The sequence below is a fragment of the Fringilla coelebs genome, assembly GCF_963513975.1.
Source record: "Fringilla coelebs genome assembly, chromosome: 25".
NCBI classification, from domain to species: domain Eukaryota; kingdom Metazoa; phylum Chordata; class Aves; order Passeriformes; family Fringillidae; genus Fringilla; species Fringilla coelebs.
This window is the reverse complement of record NC_140051.1, coordinates 6,914,556-6,941,372: the sequence shown is the minus strand read 5'-3', so window position 1 is coordinate 6,941,372 and position 26,817 is coordinate 6,914,556. Positions and strand designations below refer to the sequence as shown.

Sequence of the window (26,817 nt, the reverse complement as noted above, 5' to 3'; positions counted from 1 at the left end):
GAGGGTGTTTGTGCTGTGCCACGTGGGCTCTGCCTCTGTGCTGCTGGGAATGCTCTGGGGGTGCAGCTTTGCCTGCTGGGGACACACTGTGTGCAGAGAGGCACCTGGGCTCATGTTTAATAAGGCAGCCCTCAGGTGCTGTGTTAAAATGCAGCGTTCAGGTGGAAATGTTTGCACACACAACACTGGCAGCTTCTGAGAGCCCCTGTTATGCATAAGTGGCTCCTACATGAGTTGTGGATGGATTCTGTTGTGACTTTGCCTTATCAGTGATACATTCATAAAGCAGATGTTTTCCATGTTTTGAATATGTATTTTTAGCTTGTTTACTGGGTCCATTATAGAAATGGTTATTCATGGGTGAATAGCATGCTTACAGGTTATAAATGTTTCTTGTGGAGTATTAGTTAACATTTTTAAAAGTACACTGATGAGTGTAGAGTTTATATGGGGTATTTATGTGGGTGGATGTATCTGTGTGAGTTATTGCAACTCCCAAAAGAGATGCAGCTTGTTATCTAAATGTTCATTACAGCAAAGAGTGGATCTTTCATGCTTTTATTTCCATGGTTTATTGTCCTGCACATGCCGGTGAAGAGCAGGGAAATGGATCCAATTGTCAGAGAGGACAATTCTGGAAGAGGTGCTCTCCCTCACTTTCAGGAAAGTTCAATACACTCACTAAATTAAAACTTTCAGGAAAAGGACAAGCCTGGGGCCTGCCTGATGGGCTTTGGAAGGGGTCCCCGAACCCCCAGAAGTGGTGGCCAGGCTGCACAACTTGAAAATATGGTTTGAAAATACAGGAAGCATATAGGGTCCCCCCAGCCCTGGGGGATCCTCTGCTCTGGATCTGCTCAGCTCAATGAGGAAAGCAGGAGGGTGTTTCTCCATCCTCCAAACTCCTGTGCAGACACAGTTTGAAACCTCAGTTCAGGAAGTCACTGGGGCACGTTTGCAGATTGCAAGCACAGAACAAGCCTTGTCCTGCCCCCCATGCCCTGGGATGGATTTGCACAAGCCACCCTTCAGAAGACAACCCAAACTCCTTACAGGAGGGTATCTGAATTCCCAGACTCAACAGCCTTAGGAAGGAGCAGTTTTGTGGGATGAGATCTTGAGGGCAGTGAGCCGACTAAAGAGTTTTGGGGTATTTGCAGGTGGCCATTTTCTCTCTGGGAGGCATGAGCTGGGAAGGAGGAAGGTGCAGAGGGGGTCCAGTGCCATTTTCCAGGCTCTGTCTCTGGCCTCACAGGAGGGACCCATCAAACCTCTCAGGCACTCACTGGGCAGGGTTTCTGTAGCATCCCTCTGAGGGCTCCAACTACCTCTGACTTGCACAGACCCATTGCAGGTTTGCTTTCCATTTCCATCTCCTGCAGGAGGAGATCACTTCAGCTACAGAGGAAGAAAATCTGAAACCCAGTTTGGATTTTTGACACGTAATTATCGTGCAGAGGTTGGGTGAGAAGGCCTCAGAAATTGAAGCCATTCTGAGGATCTCATTTTTCTCCCCCTTTTCTTTTCTCTGTTCCTCTGAGGTTCAGGATAGAAAAAGAAGAACCTGAGCAGAAAAACAAAAATGAGATCTCTGGAAAAGGTCTGCCCACTCTGAGGCTGCAAGATGCTTTTTAGAACTGATGAGCATTTCCAGTGGAGTTCCTTCCCTTGAAATTTGCTGTATAATTGAGAGGTAATTCCTGTACCCTGGAGGCCGAGCTGGCGGCTGGCTCCTAACATGGTTTAAGTACAACACAGCCATGTCATGGCCATTCTTCCACTCCCTCAGAAAAACCCCCACAAATTTCTCTTTTCCCTACATTATAAGATTACATCTCTAAGTAAATGGTATCTCTGACCCCTGCAGATTGCATTCTCCTCCTTGTTTCCAGGTCAGTAAGACCACTGCTTTCTATTTCCAGTTTATCTTGTTGTAGTAAAATCAAGAGGCAAAACTGTATTTCACATCCTGAGTGTGCAGCTCAGTCCAGACAATGCACATTTATTTCCCAGATAAAGATACAGTCCTTCCTCTATGGAAAATAACTCTTGCATATTATGTATTCCTCATTTTATTTTATTAAAGAAGTAATTCTGCAGGTAGCCTGTTTTTTCCACCAGAATTTTAGGAGCAAGGGAAGAGATTTTCCCCAACAAGGCCATTTTTTTTTTCCTGTGTTGTTGAAATTTGTGTAAATCTTTTATCTCACAGATTGCTTTTCTTCATTCCTTTTCTGGATGAGACAATCCTCTTTGGGAAATCTGGTTTTCTGCCTCTTTCTAAAGATCAAAATTGTTGGCTTCAGTTATGTCAGTGTGTTCCCATTAGCTGAAGGAACATCAGCACTTCAACCTTTATTTTAAATATGTGCTTTGCAGAAGAGCAGCGAATTTTGCAAACTGCCACTTGCCCAGTCTCCCCACTCCAGAGCCTCTGAAATTCCAGAACATTCCAACCCCCAGGGAACTACATCCTTTGTTTTAAATAACCAATTGGAACTGCAACTGGGACATTGAGGCCAGAAAAAAGCCTTCACTGGGGCAAAATCTAAACTTTCTCTGACCATGGGTAGCCTATGAAATGTGTCAGAGATTTCACGAAAAGAGCACACAAAACACTTCAGCTGGAGAAGATAAAACATTGGATAAACATGTTAAAGGTCTGCAGGGAAAGGTGCCCTGCTCATATCAGACATTTTGTAGGAAAGAAATCCCGATGACTGTAATCCTGGAAGCAAACACTAACATTGTAAAATTCATGAAGGCAAAACACTTCACTACATAGCAGGGAGGTTTTTACCTTTTCTTTTAATTTAGCTGGAACAATGTCTACAATACATTGACTCACAAGTTAAGTGAAGGTATGAAATCACATTCTTCATACTGAGATGGGACATTCTGGACTGGTCAGACCCCCTGGCAAGAGGGGCAGAGTTCTACATGTCCAATGAACACCTTTTGAAACAACCAGCAGTGGGAATTTCGCTTTTGACAGTGATGAGAAGAGTGGGTCTTGTCCATGGAGATCAAGGTGCTTTGCAGAGGAGGGCAAAGCTCAGAGCCTCAGGAAGCTGAGGGGGCCTGAGGCACGGTGCAGTGCAGTGACTCCCAGGATGAGCTGCAGGACAGCAATCCCAGCTCTGGCTCCCGGGGTTGCTGGCTGGCCAGTCCAGTGTCCCAGCAGGGTGAGGGGCTGTGCTCCAGCGGCTCCAGGGTTATACAGGCACCTCTTCCTTCCCCTCTCCCATGGTCCCGTTGGCTCCGCTCAGTCCCGCCGGCTCCCTGCCTTCCTCCTCCTCCTCCTCCTCCTCGTCCTCCCTGGCTGTCCCTGTGTCCCGGCCCAGGCTGGGCAGGGGCCCGAGGAGCTGCCCTTCCCGGCGGGACTGGGCCAGCTCCTTGGCACAGCACACGGGTGTGTGGGTCTCATAGGTGCTGTGGAAGCTGTTATAGTCCACCTCGTAAAAATCCTTCTCCAGGGTGAGCACGGGGGTGAAGCGGTGTCCCCACAGCACCTCGGTGTCCATGTAGGAGCTGCGAGCCTGGCAAGTCATCCCTGGGTGGAAAGAGAGGGATGTTAGAGGCAAAGCTTCCTTACGTGCTCACCCAACCACGCCTGGCGCTTAAAAGCACTTCTGTGTCGTTTCCATACCTGATTGCTCTGGGACACGGAAAGTCTTGCCTTAATAAGCCTCACAAAGCCTCTATGGTGAACAAGCTGAGCACCCAGAGGGAAAGGGATGCATTGCCTCGGCATCTTCCACCTCCTGAACCTCGTGCTTAGGGGTGTGCAGGCTCTAAGCAGCTTCTCTCTGCCTCCCCCTGCTCTGCTGAGCTGCTGTTTCTGTGCCTGACACAAACAGCTCCCGGTGGATCCTGCTGGAACAACCCCCAGCCCCGCAAGTGCTGCCCCAGCCCCGACCCACACAGCCCAGAGCACCAGGAGCCACTGCCCTGCCCTGCCCTGGGCTGGCACCATCCCTTCTTCTCTGCAGCAGTGCCACAATTCCAGTGCAGCAGTGCCACAATTCCAGTGCAGCAGTGCCACAATTCCAGTGCAGCAGTGCCACAATTCCCTGCATTAGTGCCACAATTCCAGTGCAGCAGTGCCACAATTCCCTGTGCATTAGTGCCACAATTCCCTGTGCAGCAGTGCCACAATTCCAGTGCAGCAGTGCCACAATTCCCTGTGCAGCACTGCCACAATTCCCTACATTAGTGCCACAATTCCCTGTGCAGCAGTGCCACAATTCCCCTGCTGCAGCAGTGCCACAATTCCTGTGCATTAGTGCCACAATTCCTGTGCAGCAGTGCCACAATTCCCTGCATTAGTGCCACAATTCCCTGTGCATTAGTGCCACAATTCCCTGTGCAGCAGTGCCACAATTCCAGTGCATTAGTGCCACAATTCCTGTGCATTAGTGCCACAATTCCCTGTGCAGCAGTGCCACAATTCCCTGTGCAGCAGTGCCAAATTCCTGTGCAGCAGTGCCACAATTCCCTGTGCAGCAGTGCCACAATTCCCTGTGCAGCAGTGCCAAATTCCTGTGCATTAGTGCCACAATTCCCTGTGCATTAGTGCCACAATTCCTGTGCATTAGTGCCACAATTCCTGTGCAGCACTGCCAAACTCCTGTGCATTAGTGCCACAATTCCCTGTGCAGCAGTGCCACAATTCCCTGTGCAGCACTGCCAAACTCCTGTGCATTAGTGCCACAATTCCCTGTGCAGCAGTGCCACAGTTCCCTGCATTAGTGCCACAATTCCCTGCCTTAGTGCCAAATTCCTGTGCAGCAGTGCCACAATTCCCGTGCATTAGTGCCACAATTCTCTGCATTAGTGCCACAACTCCCCTGCATTAGTGCCACAATTCCCCTGTTGCAGCACTGCCAAATTCCTGTGCAGCAGTGCCACAATTCCCCTGCTGCATTAGTGCCACAATTCCCTGCATTAGTGCCACAATTCCCCTGCTGCATTAGTGCCACAATTCCCTGCATTAGTGCCACAATTCCCTGTGCAGCAGTGCCACAATTCCCTGTGCAGCAGTGCCACAAATCCCTGCAATAGTGCCACAATTCCCTGCATTAGTGCCACAATTCCCCTGCTGCAGCAGTGCCGCAATTCCCGTGCATTAGTGCCACAACTCCCCTGCACACAGCTGCACACACCTGGATGCTCAGGCCAAAGGTGAGGGGTTCCCAGCCCAGATGGCTTTTGAATCCCCAGGAGGGTTCAAGCCCTTGTGCTGCTGGGCTGTGGTTTGAATGAACAGTGGCTCACAGGAACTGGTACTTGTCAAGCTGCTCCTCAGCCCCATGGATCAGAGTTTATTTACTTTGTAAAAGTTTAAAGAGAAGCTTTGCAGAGGAGGGATAAGCACACCTGTGAGCAAATCCTCTTGGAATCACCCCCCAGTGTCAAGGCTGTCTTCTCTTCCAAACATTTTTTTTTTCTCTTTTTCCTAATTATGTTTTGATTTTGGAATTAATTTCCAGTGAAAAGCTAACCTCACAAAGTCCTCCCACCTTCTCTCATAGAGGGTGAGGGATTGGCCTGACTGGAATAGATTCAAAACATGCCTTGATCCAGTTCCTGGCCAATACTTGCAAGTCTAATTCCTGCAGCCCAGAGCACCAGGACAGAAATTTAAAATAATGCATAGGGAGAAAAAATCTCAGTGTCAGATGCTTCAGAGAAGAGCATATCACATATCCTCACTGTGTGAGGTCATAAGTGACTGAAATCTCAGAGCAATCAGAAAACTCCTTTTCTTAAAAAACACCCCACCTTTGTGAAAAGAGGAATATTTTGTTCTTATAATTGCTACAGACCATTAAAAGACACCCACACAGGCAAGTTCTCTGCAAAGCTGAAAGCCTCTTAGTGCTTTCCATGGTTTAAAGCCACCAGGCCAGGAGTATTTTGTTCCTTGAAAGGGGAAGAGACAGTGACAGATGCAATGCTGAGACATCTGCAGTTCTGTAGCACAGGCTGCAAACCCAATCCTTCCCCTCAAGAAGATCTGCAGGAGTGTTTGCTTCTGGGCAGGAACAACAAGTACAGCGTTAGTCACAGTGTTCCAGCGTGCCTGCTTCCTGGGCTGGAAGGAACTGGGAAGTGCAGAGGCTGCCATGAGAAACACAGCCAGGGAATGAAAATCACCCCAAGTGCTGCTGCCTCAAGGAGAAGCTCTGTGGAAGTTCAGTGTCTTTTCAGGAAACTCAGCTTTTGCTTTAGAGCTAAGGAGCAGGGTGAGGCCACTGCTGCCTTTGGTGGCTCTGCAGGTGCAGCATCACCAGCCCTGGGGGAGGAGGGTCAGCCCTCCTGCCCTGGCCAGCTCCTCACTCCCTGGAAGCCCCAGCAGCGCTGGTTCCCCAGTCCTGGTACAGGTTTTGCCAGGGGAGCTGTGTTACAGGCACTGATCCCACCCTGACCTCCCTGGGCAAGGGCTTTAATTCCTGTTGTCTGGGGGGTCAGGGCTGCAGGGCTAAGCCCATTTCCTGGTGGTGCCTCATGCCAGGAGGTTGGAAACCAGCAGCTGGCTAAAATAAACCAGTCCTTTTCCCTTTGGCACCAGAAATCCCAAAGGCCTCCAAGTGCCTCCTCCAGAGCCAGCAAGGAGAGCAGGAGAGGAGACCCTGCAGGCTCCAGGATCAGTCCTGTGGATGAACCAGCTGGTTCTTACCCTGCTTTTCCAAGTGCTGCATCAAGGTACCTTTAAGGAGTCTCCAGGGCAAAGATGGGGGCATCCTTGTGAAATGTGGGGGCCTGGGGCTCTCTGAGGGAACTCCTGCTTTATAATCCAGGCCTGAAATAGCTCTTTCCCTGGGGGAGCACCTGAATGAACCTGAGCTCCTGGGACACCATCCCAGTCCAGCTCTAAGTATTCAATTAGGGCAGGAACAATGGAAAGCTTTCAGCAAGCAAACACTGCTGCTGCCAGCTTCCTGCAGGAGCTGCTTTCTGTAACCCCAGGGGGACACTGAGCCAGCACAATAAGACAACTTGTAATTGCTCCATAATCCCATTCAAATATTCCTTTTTAGCACATGTGCAGTGGTGTTTAATTGCGTGGGGACACACTGCTTGGCAACTCCCACATCACCCAGTAAACAACACCATTGTCTCCGCTTCAAATTCCATTAAGTGCCTGCTTTGCAAGCTGCCCTGTGCTCTCCAGCCTGGTTAATTAATGCATCTGTAATGTCCCTAGCTAATTATTGCCCCTGTGACTGTGAAAAGATGACAGAAGAGGTGTGGAAACAATAAACCTTGTTTTTATTAAGAGCACATGGATGCAGAACACTGGAACACAACGTGCACCACCCATGCTCGGAATATCCCAGTGTCCCCCTGCAGAGGGGCACAGCAACCCCCAGACTCTGACCTCTGTGCATCCCTGAAAAAATCACCTGCTTCATTGTGCATCCCTGAAAAAATCACCTGTTTCACTGCAGAATTCTGGTTTATCTGAGGCTGTGGGATGTCTTGGGTATAGGGAATCATTTGCCATATGCTCCTATCCATCAAGCAGAATCAGAATTCGGAATATCCTGAATTGGAAGGAAGCCACAAGGATCACCAAGTGCAACCCCTGGCTGCAAACAGACCCAGATCTGGGTACCACACCAACTGTGACATTACTGCTCTTGTATCACTCATGCAGCCCTGAAGCACTGACACTTTGGGGAGCACAAGAACTGACGAGAGATTCCAGATTTTCTGAATTTCTTGCAGAATTAACCATAGCATGTATGGCCCCAGTAAAGGCTGTTCATCCTTTCCTTAAAGAATATATAACTACACATTTTAGGTTTGAATTGTGCAGATATAGATAAGTGGTATTTAGGGGTTTCATTTAAATAAACTTCATGCCAAAAGAGTCCCAGAATGGCTTGGGTTGGAAGGGACATTAAACATTGACACCTTCCCCTGTCCCAGGCTGCTCCAAGCCCCATCCAGCCTGGCCTTGGGCACTGCCAGGGATCCAGGGGCAGCCACAGCTGCTCTGGGCACCCTGTGCCAGGGCCTGCCCACCCTCACAGGGAACAATTCCTCATTCCCAATCTCCCATCCAGCCCTGCCCTCTGGCAGTGGGAGCCATTCCCTGTGTCCTGTCCCTCCATCCCTTGTCCCCAATCCCTCTCCAGCTCTCCTGGAGCCCCTTCAGGCCCTGCAAGGGACTCTGAGCTCTCCCTGGAGCCTTCTCTTCTGAGCAATCCCAATTGTCTCAGCCTTGCCTCATAGGAGAGCTGCTCCATCCCATCATCTTCATGCCCCTATATCCTCATTTTCCTTCTTTCACTCCAAGTAGCGGTACTTGAATTCATAGACATATATAGTTTTCAACTCTGTCCTATTTTCTGGGTTGTAAGACCATTAGAAGCTTCATTTTCTCCTAAACAATCTGGTTTAAAATGAAAAAGTACATTTAATATAAATGTGTGCAATCTGTCTGTTAAGGAAAACACGCAATGATATGAGAAATCTTCGGATGTCCACTCTTAGTTGCAGCTTTCTCATCTCTTACTGCAGCAGCTCGCATTCATGCTGCAAACAAAACTCAGTTTTAATGGAACCCAGAGATAAAATTTGTTTGAAGTTAGAAGCAGATGCACCAAGTTTTCAGTAAAGCTAGAACCAGTTCCAGGGTTTAGAGGTGCTGGACACCAGGGCACTGTGTATGGTTTCAAGTTGTGCAATAAGCATTGCACAGAGATTTAATGACAATTTCATTACGGCAGAATCCTAAGAAGGGGATTTTTTTTCTGTGGGTTGGGGACACAGATCAATGACTGAGCTGTGCCTGTTCCTGCTCAAGGCAGCCAGGGATGCTCCCTGAACAGCCCCGTTTTCCTTCCCAGCAGAGGAAGCATCCCGAGCAGACTGTGATGTGTATTAGAGCCGGTGTCTCATCACATCTGAGAGCAGAGCAAACGCAGGCTGTAAAACAAGTGCCAGGAACTCTGCAAGAGGCTCTTTGCTGTCATCACAGTCGTTATCGCAGAGCTGGAATGTCTGAGCAGCTGCCAAGGAGCGGGAGGAGCCGGCTCAGCAGGGCTGATCCCGCTGCTCTGCCCAGGAGCACAGTGTGGGCTGGGAGGGCACAGTGCTCCTTCCTCCACAGTGCCCGGCTAAACCAGACCTCAGCACCCCAATCTGCAGCTGCAGCTGCTTGGGGGACACCAAAGGCTCTCTCCAGCTCTTGGAGATGGTGATTTTTGGCAAACATCCAATGCCAGGTGACCTCGGTTCATGGGAGAGCACAGGGCACACAGAGGGTGCTCTGCCAAGCCCAGATCTCCCCAGGTTTCCATGGCATCCCATCCCCAGCAGAGGTGAACCTTCCAGTGCTGCTCCAAACCTGCCCAGGCTTCCATGGCATCCCATCCCCAGCAGAGGTGAACCTTCCAGGGCTGCTCCAAACCTGCCCAGGCTTCCATGGCATCCCATCCCCAGCAGAGGTGAACCTTCCAGTGCTGCTCCAAACCTGCCCAGGCTTCCATGGCATCCCATCCCCAGCAGAGCTGAACCTTCCAGTGCTGCTCTGTGGCCTGAAGCTCTTCAATGGGCAGAGACAGCCCAGCCCCTGGGGCTGTCAAGACAACATTTTTCATCAGGCTAAAATTAACTGTGCTCATTGAAATGCCAGGGAGCTCAGTGATTATCTGCTGGGAAATGTCATGTGCCTGCCTGGGCTGGGCCAGATCTGCTCAGCCCCCTGGGACACAGACCCTGCTGGCAGTGCTCTCCCTCCTCTGCTCTCCTTGGCTCATTCTGCACTGCCTAGGATGGTGTTTCTCCTTCTCCTGGATGCTCTGAAGCTGTGGAACACCCACTGCCCAGGAGCTGATGGCCTCGGAGGTGCAGTGCCAGTGATGGAAGTTTATGGGTGGCAAGGAAAAGGTATAAAAAATTTAAGTTCTATTGCTGTAATTAAGCAATATGTGTCTTTCAATTTGCATTAGCATATGGTAAGTTATAAAACTTATTAGTCCCTCTGTGTTAATTAGACCAAAGAACACTGTAACATCCAAAAAGTCAATATTCTTCCAGCTTGAAAAGGAATATTAGAAGGTTGGAGCATGGTCTTCCAATTACTTGTGCTTGTCTCCTTTAGAGGACATGGCTGGGCTTGATTCACTTTGATATTTATGCCAGAGGAGAGTAATAGGATTTTAATTTATCTGAATGCTCTCCAGGCATGCAAAAGCTCCTAGGCACTGGGAAAAAATATAATAAAAGGACTTTATGATGTAAAGACCTTGGATTTAATTGCCATGTCTCCAGCAGGCCCAATCCAAGCCCAGCTCTCACAGAGGACAGTCCAGCTCATGAACACAATGACCTGAGACATCTCTTCCTATCATTTTTTAGGCTGTGTCTGTAACACTTCTGCAAGATCCTCCTTGCAGAAAACTTATTTATATGCAAAATGCAAAGCAACACAAGACAACCCAAACCAGATGATGAATGCCCAGGAACTCCATTCACTAATTTCACCCTTCCTTTGAGCTCCCATGAAAATCATGATTAATTTCAGCATATCTTTTGTTGTGACTACTCCATTTGCCCCTACATTTACAGCCAGGAAACTGTACTCTGTCCTCTGCAAAGGTGGATAAATTGAGGTGTGAAAACTCTGCTGTTTGCCTACACTCCCACAGGGACAGGATGGGTTAATTACTTCTAATCATTAAATCCCTTTTTATCACACTGACACTAAGCCAGAAAAACATATACCTGTACTTACATAAGAGTTCATTAAAACTTCATTTAGTGACTGGACTAATCAGGCATCTGGAGCGTTTCTTGTGCCTTCTTTAATTGTGCTGGGAAAAAGAGGCAATGAAAACCAGGGAGGACCAGGAGTGGAGTAACAAGCTCTGCTGCCTCTGTGCCCAGGGAGCAGCAGTGCTGGATGCTGTGCCCAGGGAACGAGGGCAGCAGGAAGCCATGCAAAAAGCAGGGTTTGGATCCAGGATTTGGATAACTGTCAGCAAATAGCAGAGGAAGGGTAAAGCTGGAAGAGAAGAGAGTCCCTTCAAATTACCTGCCAGGAAGTCTTGTAGGATATGCTGAGTGTGTCAGCACATGCAGTGATGGCTTACAGAGAAAAACAGTATTTTAAAAAATTGGACTTGCTAATGTTCCCTAACAGGATCAGCCAAATCCTCCATCACAACCCAGCTGACTGCTCCACGTGGGAGGGGGCCTGGACCTCCCTGCTCTCCCTTGTCCCAGCAGATTTTAAATGCTCTGTTCAGTTTGGGATCAGCAGGGCAAGAGCAGGAGCTTTGGCCAGCAGCAGCAGGAGCTGTCCTTCACCAGGGTGGCCCTGAGATTTTGGGGAGCAGAGAGGCAGGGAAAGCAAAACTGTATTCATTGTGCAAACAGATTTTCTATCCTTGCTTTGTTCCCTTCTATTGCCAGTCAGATTTGGGGCAGCTGATGTTGACAAGAGTCCCTTTCTGATAGGGCAAAGATAAAGAATTGCCTGAAGGAATGCCACCAGGAGCACTGGGGGTGATGCTGCTGCCCCCAGATGCCCACGGAGCCTCCTGGGAGTCAGAACACTTGTCAGCAATATTGATTTTGTCTTCACAGTGCTTGTTTCACCCAGCAGTGACCGCAACAGAGCCGCCCAGAAATTCACTCTCCCTTTGGCCTTTACCCTCCCCTGGTGGAGCCCCAGTGCCTCCTCAGCCATCCCAAACACGGATGGGGAAAGCCTGGGGCTGTGCCAGGCTCTGAGGGTCACTCACTGCAGCAGCCCCGGCTGCCCCACAGCTCTCACTGCAATAACACCAGCTTTTTCCTCTTTTTCAGCCAAATAAACCCTCTGCATTTTCGGCTGGCTGGTGAGCTGCTGCTCTTCAGTGTGCTGTTACTCAGGCCTTTGAAAAGCCAAGGCTACTTGAACACAAAATCTTTGTTTTAAGTGGCAGTGTTTCACTTTGTAAAAAACCCAATGACTTGAAGGGTGTGAACTCCTCAGAATTTACTCTACACTTTTCATTTGAAGCTATTTACCGTCTTTGCTTTGCACTGGGTCAGAATTAAACTTAAATGTCAGTAAATAGAGCTGCTTGTTTGAGAGGAGACAATACATTACATTTGTAATACATGTGCGCCTGGTTAGATCTACTGAAAATAGCTATAAAATCGTTGTCCCAAATTATCAGTGAATAATATCCCCACTTTTTTTAGTCGTGTTTCCATTTCTGTGGTCACCGATATGTTGCCAATCATCTTTCTGACCTGCTTTCCAAACACCCTATGGAAAAGAGAGCTGTATGTTCTGACCATTGGTACCTCTGAACTCTGGGGGGTGGAGTCCTCATTTTCCGTAGGGGTTGCTAAGGGAACAAATGCTCTGCTGTATTTTACACTGCCCTGAACCCGACCAGGCTGTGACAGCGTCAGGATTTAACAGAAGTCCTGCTGGGAGTAAATATCACACCACTCCTGAGAGCAGATGGGGCTTGATCAGTGCCATGGGCTGGGAAGTACCGTAAGAATTTGCTTGGAGCAGATTTTAAGGTGTGCAGGGAGGGATTAATAACCCCAAACTGCTTTATCAATATTCCCAAGTGTGAGGATGAAGCAGGAAAGCACAAACACCGTCTCTGCAAGGCACAAAATACCCACTCCTCTGGCTGCCACACGTCCCTCAGGACCCATCCCAGCCTCCAAACTGGATCCTGGAATCATCCAAGGTCCACTCAGCTCTGTGCAAAATGCCTCCTCCAGCTCCAGGGTGGGACTTCCCAGGCTGCCTTGTGAGCCCAGGATAATTCATTTCCACAGATGTATGCTCCTTAATATCCTTACAGCCTGGCCCGTGCAATCCCTCTGGGACAGGAGCCCATTTGTAAGGCAATATTATTCCTCTGCCATGCTTTTAATTCCGAGGTTGTTATTGATAATGACTTCCTCTCACACACCCCCAGCCGAGGCTGAGCCTTCCAGCGAGGAAGGCAGAGCAGCAGGGGTTCAAAGCATTCATGGTGTCACTGTGTGACGAGGAAAGAGGTTTTGGACAAACAAGGAGCTGCATTCCATGCTCAGATTAGGCGGCTTCAGCCTCTAACAAATGTTTAGGCTGCAGAATAAGTCACTGTTACAAATCCTTGCCTTTGATAGTGTTTTCCACCCACCCCTTCCTTTGCCACGTCGCTACAATGCTCTGCTGGGGAAGAGCATTTCCCTGGACATGCCAGGTGAATTCCACTCCCACAGCACATATTCCAGCCCCAGTGGAATGTAATTTATCCATCACCTCCCATCAGCTCTGTTTGGGGAAGTCAGCCATTGCTGATCACCTAAAGGGAGGCTCTGGGACACTGAATTACCTCTCTGGACAGCTGCCTTTGGGAGCAAAGGTTTGGGAGGCAGGAATTTGAGAGATTTTTCCTCCTCTGGCTGTTGTAACTAATGAGCAAGTCTCCAGGAGGGGATAACATTAACAGTCAGCAAGGGGCAGAATCTGTGAGACAGGGTGCTGACACCACTGAGTGCTTGAAACAAGCTGAAAACCCCTGCTAATGACTCAGAGAGAACCTCACTGAGATGGAAAACAAACTCCAACCACCACCCACAGGAAAACTCTGGGCTCATTACTAAAATCCTGAAACACCAAAGGGGAAAACTGCTTATAAAAGGTTTTTTTTTTTTTTGCACCTCTGACTTTGTTTGTCCACCTTTAGCCAGCAGTTCTCTCCTCAGAGCTGCCTGCAGCCCTTTCCCCCTGCAGACCCTGATTCCATCAAGGCATTCTGGCCACCCCAGGGTGGAAAACCCTGCCTGGAAGGCAGCAGAGCATCTCAGGGGCTTGGACACACTCCCTGTGCCGCACGTGCAGCAGGAAGAGCTGCCAGCTTCTCCCCAAACCCGGAGCAGAGGGATTCATGCGAGAGGAAATGACCCATGAAAATGACTGCCGGGGCAGCCAGAGCTCCTGTGGGAGATACCTGTGGGAAGGAGCCTCTGTGCTCATCCCTCCCTCAGCTGTGGAAACTTTCCCACGCCGTGGAAAGCTGAGGGTTATCCCTTTTCCAGAGTCACTGTACACACACACTGAGTTCTTTCCTGGCCTGCCACAAACACACCCCGAGGAGAAACTGGCAATGGGCTGAGGATATCTCCTAATCTCCCATTACCCAGCTTTGTCTGAGCTGCTAAGCAGCTGCAGGGCTGCAAGAGTCACAAAAGCAGCTTCTGTATTTTTCCTCTTTGAGCTCCTTCTGGGAATGTGTGTCCTGCACCACGTGCAAGTCATTCAGCCGCAGCACGTGCTGCTTTATGGGATACAGTGAGACTTGGGCACTTCATAGCCCCCATTAAAATCAACACTACAGCAGGACCTAAAATAGCACAGTTACAGCCTATCTTTAATACAGGAAAGAAATGGGAGAAGATTTGCACCATGAATTTTGATCACAGGAAACAGGACCACCACAGACTTCAAGAATTCCTTTAATCCATTGTTTTTTTCTCCCCTGGATCAGTTCTAAGTGATTATGAGCAGCTCCAGGACTAACCCCTTCACCTCAATCCCAGACTTATAAAAGAGGGTGAAACACTACAAAAAAGAGCATGAAACCCTACAGCACGAGCCAAAGGCCCGACTTTTCACTGCTGCTTATCTCAGATACCCCACCTGAGTCAGGCACTACCTAAGGACAGACCTCACTGTGTTCCCAGGCCAGTGAAATCCTAATGCCAAACTGCCCACAGTGCTTTGTGCCCTGTCCTCCTAACAACAGTGACTGATTGCTGACAGGCCCTTACCTGTGGCTTCCACCATTCCTTCCAGGATGACCACAATCTCAAACTCCTCCTTCTCCAGCTGAGTGCGGGACATCTCCCAGAAGGGGCTTTTCTCATTGATCTCATGCGAGATGATGAGAGGGGACACCAGGAACAACCTGTCATCTCCAGTGTCAAATCCCACGTTGATGTCCGTTTGATTCAGGGGAATAAACTCTCCTTCTTTGGTCTGTTTGGACTTAATCAGTTTGGCTCGAATGGAAGCCTCGACAATGTGGGAATTGCGGAGGTCCCCGACCCGGAACATGAGGCAGAGCTTCTCGTCCCTCATGGAAATGACGGCGTTGTTGGAGAACATGAGGGTCTCCGCCCTCTTCTTTGGTTGGCTGATCTTGACGAACATGCATCCCACCATGAAGGCGTTGACGATGGAGCCCAGGATGGCCTGGACCAGGAGCAGCACGATGCCCTCGGGACACTTCTCTGTGATGACCCTGTGGCCGTACCCGATGGTCGTCTCGGTCTCGATGGAAAACAGGAAGGCCGACACGAATCCGCTGAGGTTTTCCACGCAGGGGATCCAGTTCTCGTCCTCCAGGTGGTCCAGGTCTCCCCGGATGTAGGCGATGAGCCACCAGATGAACCCGAAGAACAGCCAGGTGATGGTGTAGACCATGGTGAAGACCAGCAGGTTGAAGCGCCACTTGAGGTCCACCAGGGTGGTGAAGAGGTCGCTGAGGTACCGGTAGGTCTCCTGGACATTGCCGTGGTGCACGTTGCACTTGCCGCTCTTCTCCATGTAGCGCTGCCGCGGCTTCTTGCCCTCGGCGGAAATGAGGCGGGTCCTGTCCGTGGCGATGGGGACGTCATCCCGAGCCTGCTTGGGGATCTTCTTGGGCTCCCGGGACGTGACCCCGATGTCCATGTCCTGGTTCATGAAGATCCGGGAATCTCCAGCCATGGCTGGGCTGCACAATAAGGAAAGACAGTTTCAGGCAGAAGACAAAGGGAAAAAAGGCATTTTGATGCACTGTCTGGACCATCAGGACGTTGATTTTGGAGAGTTCGCACTTCTCCCACAACAGCCACTTGTTAAACACAGCCCTGCAGTGACCCAGAATTAAAGACTGATTTATCACACACAGGCCCTTCAAACATCAGCAGCTGCTGGGGTGATGGGCACACTGTGGGAGCGTGGAACACTTAAACCTTGGAACATTTTGGGGCTTTCTTTTTGTCCTTAGATTTTTTTACACATCAAATTTGCTTGAGATCACAACTCAGAACAAAGTAAAGATACATCAACATTTTTTCAGGAGGGACTGGAGCTTTTTCATGCCTCAGGTTTGGGTGCATATCAAGAGAAACCTCAGAAATTAAGAGAAAACGCTGAGCACCACTGTCTACCTAAATCTCACATGAGTCTAAATTATGCATGAAGGCTTCCCTTGCAGTCAGCAGAGAAAGGCATCTCCAGGGATAACTCAGGTTTCAGGAGTGCTGAATCACCTTCTGGAAGTTTATTTGTGAGCCTAGGCTTCAAACGTGAAATAAACATTTAATTGAGCATCTTGAATCCCACGTGTCAGGGTGTGATGAATGCAGGCCTGCTGTTAATGAGATCTATCAGAACTCACCCCTTTGCTCCACCTGACATTAGACAAAATCACTGGGCGCTTTTAGGAATGCATCAGAGCTATTAAAAAGCCCACTGTCGACATTCAGAGTAATGCTTACCAGGATACAAATAAATAACACGAGATGAGGGCGGCAATGCTGTCTGCCAGTTCTAATGTAACATCCTGTTTACAGAGATGATTAGATACTCCTTCAAAAAATTAGAGTCTTGACTCTAGATGCAGGGCACAGACAAAATCTCTGTCAAAGACTACCTAAGGAGCCTTAGGGATATCAAAGATAGAGCAGCAATATTTTCTATGGTGTTCATTCCCTGTATTGTCCTCTGCAAATCCTATTAAAACCTAACTAAATCTATTACTGCTCCCTCTGTCTTTAATCATCTTATGCTCCTGTGAATGAGAAAAGGTGTAGAGATACAATTAAGAGTATCTTGGGAGAGACAATTTTTAAGACCAAGCAAAGTAGCTCCATCTTTTTGGTATTAAAAAGCACAAAGGGTGGGCGGGAAGGAAGCAGAGGCAGGATGAATAAATGAAACAACAAATTTTCACTTCCATTTGGCTGCAGCCAAGTCTGGATAATGGCAGAGAACTCCTCGTGGCCCTTGTCTAAGTCACCATCGATCAGTGCTCCAGCGAAGCAGCCGGAGCCTGTTGCTGGCTCGGCTCCGCAGGGAGCCCAACCATCTGTGCCAGCCCAGCCCAGCGCTGCTGCCTGCTGCCACAGCCTGCTCGCAGGGCCAGGGCAGGGCTGAGCCCTGCAGCCATGCCAGGGGCTGGGAATGGCCATTCCTGGGGCTGGATGGGAAACCGGGGGAATCGGGTTTGCCACCCACCCTGGACATGGGGTAGATAATGCCAGCGCTGTGGGTTCCCTTTCTCCAGCCAGGATTTTGACACAAGAGTCCCCCCTGCTCTGTGTCTGTCCCTCCTGAGAGCTGGCTCAGGGTGTATTCACACGCATCCTCAGCTGCTTCTCACTGCCTGCTGCAATGCAAACCTGCAGACCTGCTGGCCTCCTCTCTCTACTCTCTGAGGTTTGTCTCTTTACACGTGTGCAAAGTGCTGCAAGAGCCTGAAAACTGACAGAAGCACAGCTTGACTCTCGCTTCCCAACATGTGAAAGCACATGGCAGAACAATCAAGCACTTCTCCCCCCTCTTTAAAAGGGAAAGAAGCCTCCCATCCCCTGGAAATCAGGCAGTGAAAAACCCCCTCACTTCCTTCTTACAAATAATATTCTCAATGTATGTTTGCATTGATTGATTAATCTAAAATTACTCCATTTGGATTAAAAAGCTTGTCATCAATCTAAATGTAAAACCAGGCAAGTGTTGCCTGTTGCTTTCAATTTTAAAAGGCTCGTTTTAAAGATAATTTTGTTGTAACAGTAAATTTGAAGCTATCACTGGCACCATGGCAGAGAGAACAATCCAGTTCCAGACTTCAATCTAGAGTGGAAGGTTACATGTTCTAGATTCACACCAAAGAGACCAAAAGGACCTTAAAACTTATTACAAAGAACAGGGCTGGCAACATCCCTGGTGGTGCTACTGATCTGCAGCAACAGCTCAGCTGAGACATCTCTGCACACCTTCAGGAACACCTTCCAAGTGATCCAGTAAAGCAGAAAAATTCCTGCTGGATAAGAAGTTCACCGACAGCTTCAGCGGCATTACAATTCCTACCAGTATTTCATCTTTAATTTTCCCATTGTAGTATAAGCACAACCTCAGTCTGTGGTTATTGAAAATAATTAAGCATATGAATTTTTGCTTCAGAGTCTTTAAACAGAATGCTCCTGGTTAGCAGTTTGAGCACAGCTTTGAATGGCTGCACACTATCTAGCTTTCTGCTCCAAATGATTCCAGGATTTTCTAATTCTGAGCAAATCACTGCTCTTCCTTCTGCCTAAACTCCTCAACAGTAAAATTTGTGATATGGATGTGGATGGTCTGTGAGATCCCAGGCAGCAGAATTTTCTAGAAAACTCGCTGTCATTCTTTCATGATTAAAACTGCCCTGGGGAACTTTAGCCCAAATGACAAGAGGCTCTGAAAGGAGCAGTGTAACTGGGTAAGGACCTGGTTAACTCTTCCCTGTGCAGTGCACAGCCACTGCTGCCAGCCATAAACATCTCTGCCAGATCATGGTAAATATGTTCATGCATCTCCCAGAGATTTCAGCTCCAGTCTGTAAATCCCTGCTCCCTCCAGCACAGAGAGCCATGGGGTGAAATTGCCTCTTACAGTCACAGCACTGTTCTGTTTCTCTGGCATTTACTGTCTTTGGTTAAACGAGGCCAGGATAATAAAAATGTCACTTCTGTACAAAGCTGCCTTCCTTTAGGACAGGCTACTGCATGAGGAGCTGTGAGTCAGTGCATTATCAGCCTTGCAGAGAGGTTTTTATCAGCCCTGCTGATGTTCAGCTCTGCCCAGATGACACACTCAGGGCAGGCAGTGACATTTAGGGGCTGGGATCTGCTGCACAGGAGTCGGGCTGGGGTTGGGTGAGAATCTCCAGGAGACAGTGTTTGGCAGAGCAGCTCCCAGCCCCTCCTGCCAGAGCTGGTGTGCTCCTGGCAGGTCCAGCAATTGGCCAGAGACATCAAGGAGGTCAAAACTATAAAACATTTGAAGAAACTTCTTTCCTTGCTGACCAGGGAGCTTTTTCCATTTAAACAATTGCTGATCTGGCTGCAGTAAACACACAAATTTCCATGGGGATGGGATTTGGTGCTGGAAAGGACCAAACTGGCAGGCAGGTGGAGTTTTAAGATGTGAATCTGTCATCCAGTCTGTGTAAAAGCAGACTTCTTTTTGTTTCTTTTAAACCCGATGCCTGTGTTTTCTCACATTGGGAGAATAATTGAGCAACTGTTCTTTAGCAAACCTCCCACAACTTTCCAGAAAAATATTTTTTTTTCACTTAACCCTATCTTCGTTTTTTTTTTCCCCAGACAATGAGTTCCTGTACTTCTCAACAAGCAACCAATAATACTGAACAGAGATTACTGAAAAACCTGACCTGGTTCTTCTGCTGCCTGTTGGCCCACACCCCATAAAGCAGGTTACTGTGCCCAGGTTCCTCTGGGCCACATCATTCTGCTTTAGATTACAGTGCTGCAAGGGAATGAAATTCTTAATTGTCAGACAGGAGCAACATAGGGAAGTAGGTGCAGGAATAAAGGAAATTAAAGCAGCAGCACCGAAGAGAACAAAAGCATTGGCTGCTAAACACTGAGTGCTCATGGAAAGATGGAGGAAGGAGAAGTCTTAGGAGAAGATGGCCTTTGACAATTTGAAGAAAAATTACTTGAGACAGGCTCTGACTGAGGTGGGGCTTTGATTTCCCCAAGAAAGGCATCTTTCCTCCATCTTTTTATCACTGCCTGTGTCAGTGGGACTGAGCAGTCAGCTCCACCAGCCTGCCTTTCCTGTGCATGCAAGGTCAGGAAAGGCAGGCGGATTTGGGGGAAACCATGGAATATTCCATCATTCTGACTTTATATAAATAGAGGTTTGGGGTTTTGGTGGCTGCCTCTTTGGGAAGTGCTTGGGGATCCACAGGTGGAGGGAAGGCTGCGGAAGAGTTGTGCCCTTGAAAGCCAGGGAAAAAGATTCAAAGACACTGCTCAAGAAGGGAGACCTGTGGGACTTCACAAACAAATGTGGTTCCAAAGCTCCCTGACCCCGGTAATTGCCTCTCCAAGAGTCACTGCACTCAGCACTGAGGTGGGAAGGTGCCTCTCCTCTCCCCCCTGAGCTCTGGATAAGTCTGAGGGCCGCTTTCCTGGCACTCAGGATGTGACAGCAGATTCCCCTGGGGCTGGAGGAGCCTCACCCTGCTGCCAGGTCACAGAGATGGGTGGCTGCTGGTTAACCTGAAGGGCCAGGGTGGCTTTATGCTTGTCACAGAGCTGGGCTGTGACAGCTCCCGAGTGCCCAGAGTGCCCTTGGCTCAGAATACCCCAACAGAAGGTGCTCAGTCTTTCCAAAGAAAATCTCTCTGGCCAGGGAGCCAATCTGACCCCAAGGAAGGGTTTGTGGACGTTTGCACTTTCCTTTTACCTGTGAGTTACCTCCCAACCCACGCTTCTCCTCTGAGAACGTGGGGCCTTCCATTGCCAGTTGTGAGGGAGGAACGTGACTCTGCAGAGTATCCAAGTGTTTAACAGCACTCAGCACAGATATCTCATGCTGTAAAATTTTATTTGTGTATTTTCCGAGGGGCCTGGACCAAGGAAGGGCTCTATGTCCCATATTTCACAACGGGGGAATCACTCCCAAAAACAGTTCTGCAACGCTCAATTGGGAGTCTGTGGCAGGGCAGGAATTGAATTTAGCAGTTCCAAAATCCTAAATGAGCCCCTGGAATCACTGCAGAACTCTTTCCTCCTTTCCCCACTCCAGCAGCAGGGAATACAGTCCCTGTCTGCCTCAGGTGTGTCTGAAGCTCAATCTGCAGAGCCTCCACAGCCTGATCCATCAGATGAATAACCCAGCAAGATTATTTCCAAACCAACTAAGGCAGTTTCTGTTCTCTCAAATAGCTACAGGTTTCAAATACATTTTTCCCTCAGCTATGGATTGAAGTATAAAAACCCCACACATGTCCCACGTTCACAGCTGCATTAAATAAAATAACTCCAGACCTATACAGAGCAGTGGAGAAACAAAACTGTGATCAGGAGGAAGACTGGGTGGGTTTTTTTACAGAAAAAGAAGATGAAAACTAGAAAATGCTTTTTGAGGCATCATTCAGGTTTTTACAACTTGTTAGAGCACAAGGACTGGAGAATATGGAGTTTCCATAAGACTGGGACCACCTCCTACAGCACAGTTGCACTGCACAGGAAGGATGGGAGGATTTAATCCATGTCACTCCCAGGCAATTCTCCTGTACTTCATTGCATTAAAGACCTTGACTGTGACCAGTCCCTGAGCAAAGGATGCAACCACGATATTGTGCTCCTAGGTGTTTTCCACTATTTGGAACAGTCAAATGATATTTTCTCTACCAACAACAAATAAAGCCTGGAAATAAATCAATTTGATCCTTCCACCTCCAAGGAAGTGACTGTGCCTGAGGCACTCTGCAGCCTCTCTGTCCCTGGCCTCTCACCCCAGCTCTATTTTAGGGACACCTTATGGTGTCATTGACAATCTCACCACTGTCTTTCAACCAACACAACTGAACAAAGCCAGGGACAGGAGTGTCCTGATCAGACACTCCTGTTTCTCCTGCTCCTGGCTGTTTACTCTGAGCAGCAAACACTGGATGTTGAGAAAGCAGAATCTCAGTTCTAGGAGAAAATCCTGCCCCAGGAACAGCAATGTTCCCATTCTCCATTGTTTAGGAATTTACCATCACAGCAACAGAGAATCACTCTGGAATCTGCAGCTGCTTTAAAAAATACAATTTAAAAAAATACAATAAAACTGGACCACTTCACACTTCTGCAGTACCTTGCACCCAAAGAGTTCACAGATGGATTTACCAAACACAGGCTCTTTTTGCCCCAAGGCCTTCAGCAGTGCTTGAACCCACTGCAGGAAGGGGTCAGAGTGACAGAGGGACAAACTGACCTCATACCAAGGTGTTGGGTAAGGGCCAGTGCTTGGCCCAAGTGTCCAAGGGCGTCTCCTGACCTCAAACCCAACAGAAAGTGGGTGACTTAAACAGTGGGATCAGGAGATTTGCCTTGGAATATTACTCCAAAGCTCTGTTCCCCCCCCCCCCTTTTTTTTTTTTTTTTTTTTTTTTGCAAATAATTGGGCTGGAACTTTCCACGGATGGAAAATATTCCTCCATGGAAATCAGAAATGATCCTAATCCTTTATCTTCAACTGGGTAGGAATAGTGAGCCAAAGAACTGAAGCCCAGAAGCGAAATAGCCCCCCCAGCACAAACACTGCCCCACACACTCCCCACCTTCTCAGGAGATCCTGGTTGCTCGGACTGCTCAGAGAACAACTGAGAAAAGCCAGTTTGGTTTCCCTCTGAGCTCCTCTTCCACAAATCAAGGTCTACTTTAAAGTAAAAGGGCGCAGATTGATGAGAATCTCCAAAAGCCAGAGTAAGTTTTTTGGGACAAGGTTAGTTTTTTCAGCCGGTTCTTGGCTGGCTCCTGAAACTCCCTGTTCAAACCCAAGGGAGAGAGGCTGTGTAAAAGTTAACCTGGTGCTCTCAACCACCATGTGCTGGCACAAAGAGAACCCCAGGCGCCTTTCTGAGTGATGCAACAGAATATTGGTAAAAAAATCAGTCATGCTTCTACCTCCCAGAGCCATAACCCCCAAGGGATTCCCAGTGAACTGAATTCCCTGGCCCCTCCAAAGGCTGAATATGCCACTTCCTCATCTGGAGACCGCACTGTCAGGGCTCTGTAACTCCAAGCTGACTGGCAAGTATCCTAATTTAAAAGAATTTAGTCTTGGGCTCCAGATAAAGCTTATGGAGTCGCTCCATAATTCAGGGCCACTCACTGATCAGTCTCCGGGTGCCCTTTGCATTCCAGTGATCTCCACTAATCCTGTATCTGAGCAGTTCCTATTTTTTAATGTCTTTTCCTGCATCACACCTAGATCTGACAGTGCTTTTGCCCAAGATCGGCATCCAATCCCTGCCTTCCCAAAGAGTTCCGTGGCGGCTGTGAGTTAGGCAGGACCTGTCCACGGCGCCCACCCGGGCAGGTTTGGGCACAGGAGCCTGGCATCCCGCTGGCCCAGCACCTCCGCGTTCGTCCCGACCCTCTGCAGCTAGAGAAGCTCGGGAGTGACCTGCAATAACAAAGGAATCGCAACTTACTCGCTACGAGCGGCTCCGCATCGGTCGCGCCTGGGCTCGGGGGGCGGCTGGCCGGGGGCAGGAGCGGGGCCGGGCGGGGCTGCGGGAGCAGCGGCCGCTCCATGCCCTCACCAGGGAGCCGGGCCGCTCCTCGGGGCCCCGGGCCGCCCCCAGCCCGCAGCCAGCATCGATGTGGCACGGCGGCTGCCCACGCCCCTGGCCCCGGGTACCCCCGATCTCCCTCTCCGCGCCCTCGTCCTCCGCCGCCGCGGGGCCACTTCTGCCTCTCTTTCCCGCCCTGCTCTGCCCCGTCCCTGTCCGGGGGAGCCGCGGCGCTCCGGCTTTTGAAGGGCTGGGGCAGAGGCAGGGCGCAGAGGCTGCGTGTGACGGAGCCTTATCTGCTCTCAATGAGCGCAGGGGCGGGGGGCGAGGGAGGGGTTTGGGCGCTGCCGGGAGGGGCGGAGGGAGGCTGGGCAGGCGGAGAGGCGAATCCCTGCCCGGGGAGCTCGGGGTCGCGGCGGCTCTGAGCTCGGGAAAGACCTCCGAGCTCCCCGGGGCCAGCAGCGAGGGGCTCCGGGGGCTCCCCCGGGCAGGACCGCCGTGCCCGGAGCGAGGGCTGGGCTGGCATCCTCCGGGGCTGGGGGCTGTCAGCAGCGCACACACACAGCAGCTCCTGAGAGCCAGGGGGAGGGAGAGCCGCGCGTTTCACACGTGTGAAAATCGTCACCGGCTCCGTGGAAACTCCGCCGGGCTGGACCAGGCACTGTGGGGACAAGGGGGACAGCGTGGCTCCATCAGGCTGTGCCGTGGTGTTTGCCGACCCAGCTGCGGGGTTTGCCTGGGATCCAGCCGGTGCCCGCGAGTGCTCTCGAAGCACTTCAGTGCTTTGCCGTAATTTTTTGTCTTCCTCTTTTTTCTTCTTCTTTTATTTTATTTTTTTTCTTTGTCACTGATAATACCGCACTGTCTCCCCAGCTTAGTGAAATATTTCCTTTTCTGAAAAGCAAATGTCAGGCCAGCTGCATATCTCAGGCAGATCTGCCTGGTGACTGCAGGTTACCCCCAGGCTTTGTTGCCAGTCCTGTCCCCCTGTCCTCCCTAATTCCCTATTCCAGGAGCACATACATTACAGCCCATCAGGAAAGCTTTCACGGAAGATTTGTCTGGTCAAGAAAAGAGAATTTACCCAAACCAAAGCACGGTGCAGGATTGTGTGGGTATTGCTGAAACCTGCAAGCTATTTTTTGTTCTCCTTTGAATGATTTTCAACTTTTTCTTTTTAAAAAATTACAGTATCACTAATGAAATACATTAGCATTGCAATGATATTTTTATTTCCCTAAACAGACATTTTGCAATTTATTATTTGCATTCCTTTTTTTTTTTTTTTTTTTGGAGCAGGAGAAAAAGGGAACTAATGGAACTTCATATAGATCAGAAAACTTGGTCTTAACCAGCTTAAATCTAGGCTACATAACACCTTATTATAGAGACTAGACTGGGAAAATCAAAGACAGACATGCTGAAGAAAAGGAAATAACCACAGGTTTGAATATTATTAATAGTCATATTGCCCAGGGACTGGGAGAAGAAAGGCCCATCTCTATACACACACTCCTTTTATCTGTGCTCTGGTTCTTCCTGTGGATGTTGGTTCTGTCCAGATGGGACAGGAATCTGGAGCCAGACCAAGCATTTCAGCCATCAAAATCAGTTTTGGAGATGTAATTTTGCTTTTCCACGTGCTAGTTCATGTTTGCCACTGCAGCACAGCGTGGGCAGCGAGCTCAGCCCAGCCAGCCTGGCTCCTGTTTGCCCAGCAGCAGCTCAGGTGGCCCAGCAAGGCTGCAACAGCTCAGGGCTGAATTCCAGTCAGCGGTGAAACCCCCTGCAAGGAGAGCAAAAGCCATGGTAAGGAACGGTTAACCAGATTCTGTGAAATTCCATCAGGTCTCCTGCCTGCTCATAACTGCCAGGAATGTCTTTTCAGCAGAATTACTGTTACCTTTTAGGGGTATGTCTGTGATAACTTTATAAAAGTGCTGTTTGGGGAGTACAGTCACAGTTTGGGTATTTTTAATGAGCATTCAAACTTCCTTAAAAAGCACTAAAGAGTAAATTCATTCAGTGGGAGAGTCAGCCCCCCTAAATCACAGCGTTGGCTTTCAGAGCAGGTCCCTGGATGCTGCTTCCCCAGCACTAAGGACAGTGCCACCTTCAGAATGGCATCAGCTCTGCTTCCTCCTTCATCTCATCCCTGTTAATAAGATTTGCAATGAATTCTTGTGCTAGGAAATGTGGAAGGAATCTTTGTGCTGCCCAGCCAGCAGCCCTGGAGGAGTGGAGCGTGTGCAAGGCTGCTGTGTCACGGCCAGGCTGGGTCCGTCCCTTCCCGGCCCGAGTGGCCGCCCCGGGCTCGGGGAAGGGCTCTGGGAGCAGGGGGGGCTCGGGGGTCCCCGCTGTGCTGGGTGTGTGTCTGTCTGTCTGTCTGTCAGCCCCGCACGGCTCCCAGGGCACAGGAGCTCGGGTGGCTCCGTGCCTCGTGCGTGTCCCTGACACCTTTCCCGGCTTGGGCAGATTCCCGGGGCTCCCGGCGCTGGAATTCTGCTCTCCCGACTCTGGAATTCTGACAGGCACTGCCATCTGCCGGCACCGCGGCCATCCCTCCGAACCGGCCCCAAAACCACTACACAAGGGGGGTGACACCAGAGGTTAAACGGAGCTCTGGATTTTCACAGCCCGCCCAGCCCCTGCGGCTGCAGAAATCCCAGTTTCCCCAACATCCTCCATGGATTCTCCAGCTGGGGAATACACAGAGGCTTAGAGGCTTCTCCCCTAAGGACGTTTGTCCATGGCAGGTGGATGGTTGGGACCCTTGCCCACCTTGTGGGATTGCACAGTGCTGTGCCCACCCTCTCCCAGGTGTCAGCTCGGAGCAGAGCAGAATTCCTGGCCCCAGACCCACCCAGCGCACGCTGGAAGTGCCTTTCTGTGCCTGGTGCACCAAACCAAGCCCAGCCCCTGCAGGCCACACCAAGCAGGGCTCTTGGGAGGCACTGCTTCCACCAGCATCAAAGGCCTGTCAGGAGCTTTTCTTTGATCACCAGGCAGGATCACCTTCCCCTGGTCCATGTGAGTCCCTGCTTTTACTTCCTTATCCCTACACTGCAAACTCTGCTTTGTTTCAGATATTATTTCCACAGACATCTCCCAATTTGCACTAATTAAAGACCAGCCAGACCTAAGAGCAGTTTTTCAGCTGCAGACCAACTCTGGTGACATCACTGTGCCCCTGCTGAGGTGGTGAAAAAGTTTTCAAGGGCCTCACAGGTTTGAAATATGTTCCAGAGCTGCAGGGATCAGCAGGCTGCAGAAGGGCTGATTTAACACCAAATGGCAGCACAGTTTGGATATTTTTGGGCTGGGATGGAAACACGGAAATGCAGAGGGATTGATTTTCTGTTCAGGATGGGATTCACCTCAGGCAGTGGCATTCAGGATGTGCTGCTCTGAGTCTGAGCAGCCCTGCTCCTTCCTTTCCAGCTGATGCAGAGAGACAGGTAGGAGCAGGAGGCAGCCCAATTAAACCTTATGCTGGAATGGGATGAAGGATCCA

General features: G+C 49.6%; 1 protein-coding gene across 1 annotated transcript; it reads right to left on the bottom strand.

The window, feature by feature from the left end:
- Nucleotides 1–2,591: 2,591 nt before the first annotated feature.
- On the bottom strand, nucleotides 2,592–23,567 carry KCNJ5 (potassium inwardly rectifying channel subfamily J member 5). The gene is made up of 3 exons (XM_084221469.1): nucleotides 23,223–23,567; nucleotides 14,791–15,737; nucleotides 2,592–3,553 (listed from the first exon to the last, which is right to left on the bottom strand). The coding sequence occupies exons 2-3, from the start codon at nucleotides 15,728–15,730 to the stop codon at nucleotides 3,216–3,218; spliced, it is 1,278 nt and encodes a 425-aa protein (XP_084077595.1). The 5' UTR covers nucleotides 15,731–15,737; nucleotides 23,223–23,567; the 3' UTR covers nucleotides 2,592–3,215.
- Between the last annotated feature and the right edge of the window lie 3,250 nt (nucleotides 23,568–26,817).